This window comes from Echinops telfairi, unplaced genomic scaffold (assembly GCF_000313985.2).
Source record: "Echinops telfairi isolate 266 unplaced genomic scaffold, ASM31398v2 ScPeMD7_53;HRSCAF=182, whole genome shotgun sequence".
In the NCBI taxonomy this organism is placed as follows: Eukaryota; Metazoa; Chordata; class Mammalia; order Afrosoricida; family Tenrecidae; genus Echinops; species Echinops telfairi.
The window spans coordinates 19,125,557-19,128,202 of NW_022103951.1; the positions used below are offsets into that span (position 1 = coordinate 19,125,557).

Genomic DNA, 2,646 nt, shown 5'->3' on the forward strand with positions numbered 1-2,646 from the left:
GGAATGGTCTGCAGGGAGCCCACATCTTCAGGAATAAAACCCCAAGTCTGGAAAGCTGCCCACCCCCACCCCTATTCTCCCAATCAGCCCCTACCTTTGCCTGCCCCAGGATGAAACAGCATTCCTGCTCTGGCCCAGGCGCCCTCTCCGCCACTGCGGGATGAGGGGCGGGCGGAGAGGCCCAGGGGGCCTCACAGCTCCAGTCAGCAGCACATGATGCCTGCCTTGCCGGCCAGCACATGACCCTGCAGAGCCGCGAGGTCCCAGCAGACAACTCACACTCGCCGTGGTGTAGTGTCTCCAGCCGCCCATGGCTTCCCCGCGTCTGGCCACTTTCTGCTGCCCCACGCGGGACGCGGCCACGCAGCTGCTGCTGAGCTTCCAGCCGAGGGCCGTCCATGCACTTTGCCTGGGCAGCGGTGCCCTCCGCCTGGTGCTTGGCCTCCTGCAGCTGCGGGCCCTGCGTCGGCCCACGCGCCCGGCGGCCTCCGTGCCCGGCTCCGCCTCGGGCCCGCCGGCCTCTGCTCCAATCCTGCGCGCTGCCATCGCCTGCGACCTGCTCGGCTGCCTGGGTAAGGGTGCGGTACAGGGGGTGAGACCCCCAACCAGGGTGCCCGAGTTAGGGCGCTAGGCTCTCAGAGTGGAACTCACTGGGCACCTGGAGAAGGGCCTGCGGCCCACAGGTTGCGACTGGCTTAGGCATGGGGCTGGGCCCCGCCGAGTGTCTGGTAAAAGCGCCAAGGTGCCTGGCTAAGGACCCATGGCCCACGAGTTGTAAAACAAAGAAACAGTTAATAGGCAAGCTTGCCTATTCCCGGGCGTCCCGCCTGCAGACGGTGACGTGCTTCCAGCGGTGAGCCACTAGTTTGCCTATTGGGAGCCAGCCCAGGTGCCTTGGAAGAGAGGCTTGGTGACCTGCCTCTGAAAGGTCACAGCCCAGGGCCTAAGCCCTCTGCGAAGAGGTCCCTGTGCGCCCACAAGGGATCACTGGCTAGGAACGGTGGGGAGGCAGCCCTCACACAAGAACCACCACCTACCTACCTCGCAGGCATCCACAGAGCCCAAGCAGACTGTGCTGGGAAATATAACTCTGCCTGGGGGGCTGGGGGTGTGGTGTGGTGCTGACTCAGAACTCAATCAGGCAACAGGCCACCCAGCACCTAACCGCTGTGCCACCAGGCACCCCTGGGTGGCCTCATCTCAGAAGCCCAGTTTCCTCACAGGTGAGGAGCTGGAGCTAGAAGTCTGAAATCAGGGGCTGGGGTAGGGGGGCAATGAGGGTGGGTAGAGGGCAGGGCAGGGGAGGGTCCCCACCGCCCACCGCTTCTCTTCACCAGGTGTCTTCTTGTGCTGCGGTGCAACCCCACCCCGACCCGCTGCCCTGCCTGCTTGCCTGGTTTCATGCCCACTCTGCTCCCCACTATCTCAGACAAGCTTGATTTAAGACATTTTAGACATGTCCTGTGTTGTATGATGGCTCTATGCCAAGACGGGTCGTCACCTCCAGTATCAGCGCTAGCGGTCACAGGCCCTGCTTTGGGGGGTCTCAGGGCTAAAAGTCACAGGCACTGTCCAGGAGGGAGTCAGAGGCACTCGTCTGGGGGTGGAGTCCGGGGAAAGGAGTCATGGTGGGTGTGGGGGGCTGCTCTAGGGACTAGGAGTCACAGGCCTTGTTTGGGGTGGGGGGGACGGGGACTAGGCCATGCACAGCCGTACTCTCTCCTCTCCCGCAGGCCTTGTGCTGCGCTCTGGGGTGTGGCTGACCTTCCCTGGTTTCGTGGCCCACATCTCAGCAGGGAACGGCACAGAAGTTTGGCCTGCAGCTTTCTGTGTGGGGACTGCAGTAAGTGCCTGCCCCCTCCCCCTCCCTTCCTAGGCTCCTATCCTGCCCATGTCCTGGGGGTGGGTCCCCAGCAGCTGCACAGGATGGCAGCACCAGCCTCCCCTGGGATCCTGTTGACACCCCTCCCCCCAATAAAAAGCTCCCAAACCAGACCCCTTTGTTGATTCCCACTCAGGATGATCCTATGGGGCCCAGTAGAACTGCTCCACAGGGTTTCTGAGGCTATGTCAGCTGGACATGAGCAGACAGCCTTGTCTTCCTCCTGAGGAGCAGCTAGTGGGCTTGAAACCCCACCCCAACCCTATGCTCTTCCCCCTGTGCCACCAGGGCACCTCGTCAGAGATGCTAGTTCCCAGGCCCCACTGCAGATCTCCTAGGCAGAAGTGTGTACCACCTGTGTTTTAACCAGCCTGCCCGAGGCTAAGTGTTCTAAGAAAGTCATGCCACTCAAGTCTGCCAGCAACTTCACTGCAGACAGACAGACGGGACAGGCTGCTCTGCACAGATTAAGCCCACTGCGTGGACTCAATTCCAACTCTGAGCCACTCATGGGGAGACAGATGGCCCCACCGGGTGTCCAGGGCTGCAGGACTTTGTGGAAGCAGGCTGAATGCACGCCTTCCTTCCTGGGACAGCCGGTGGCTCCCAAAGGTCAGCCTTTCTACTAAGTGCCTGGTCAACCAGGGTCCTACATGAAGATCACACCCCAGGGGGCAGTTTCCTCCTCTCCGGCAGGGCATCCGGGAGTTGAATCTGACTCCAAAGCCTTGGGGCTTAAGTCCTGTGTTGGAGACTCTGGGTGG

At 61.8% G+C, this 2,646-nt stretch overlaps 1 protein-coding gene across 1 annotated transcript in view; it reads left to right on the forward strand.

The window, feature by feature from the left end:
* Nucleotides 1-310: 310 nt before the first annotated feature.
* Nucleotides 311-2,646, forward strand: part of GPR143 (G protein-coupled receptor 143) — a 41,700-nt gene continuing 39,364 nt past the window's right edge. The window contains exons 1-2 of the mRNA XM_045290683.1: nt 311-572; nt 1,734-1,847. Of these exons, the coding sequence (XP_045146618.1) occupies nt 311-572; nt 1,734-1,847 (376 nt within the window). The remainder of the gene's footprint in view (nt 573-1,733; nt 1,848-2,646) is intronic.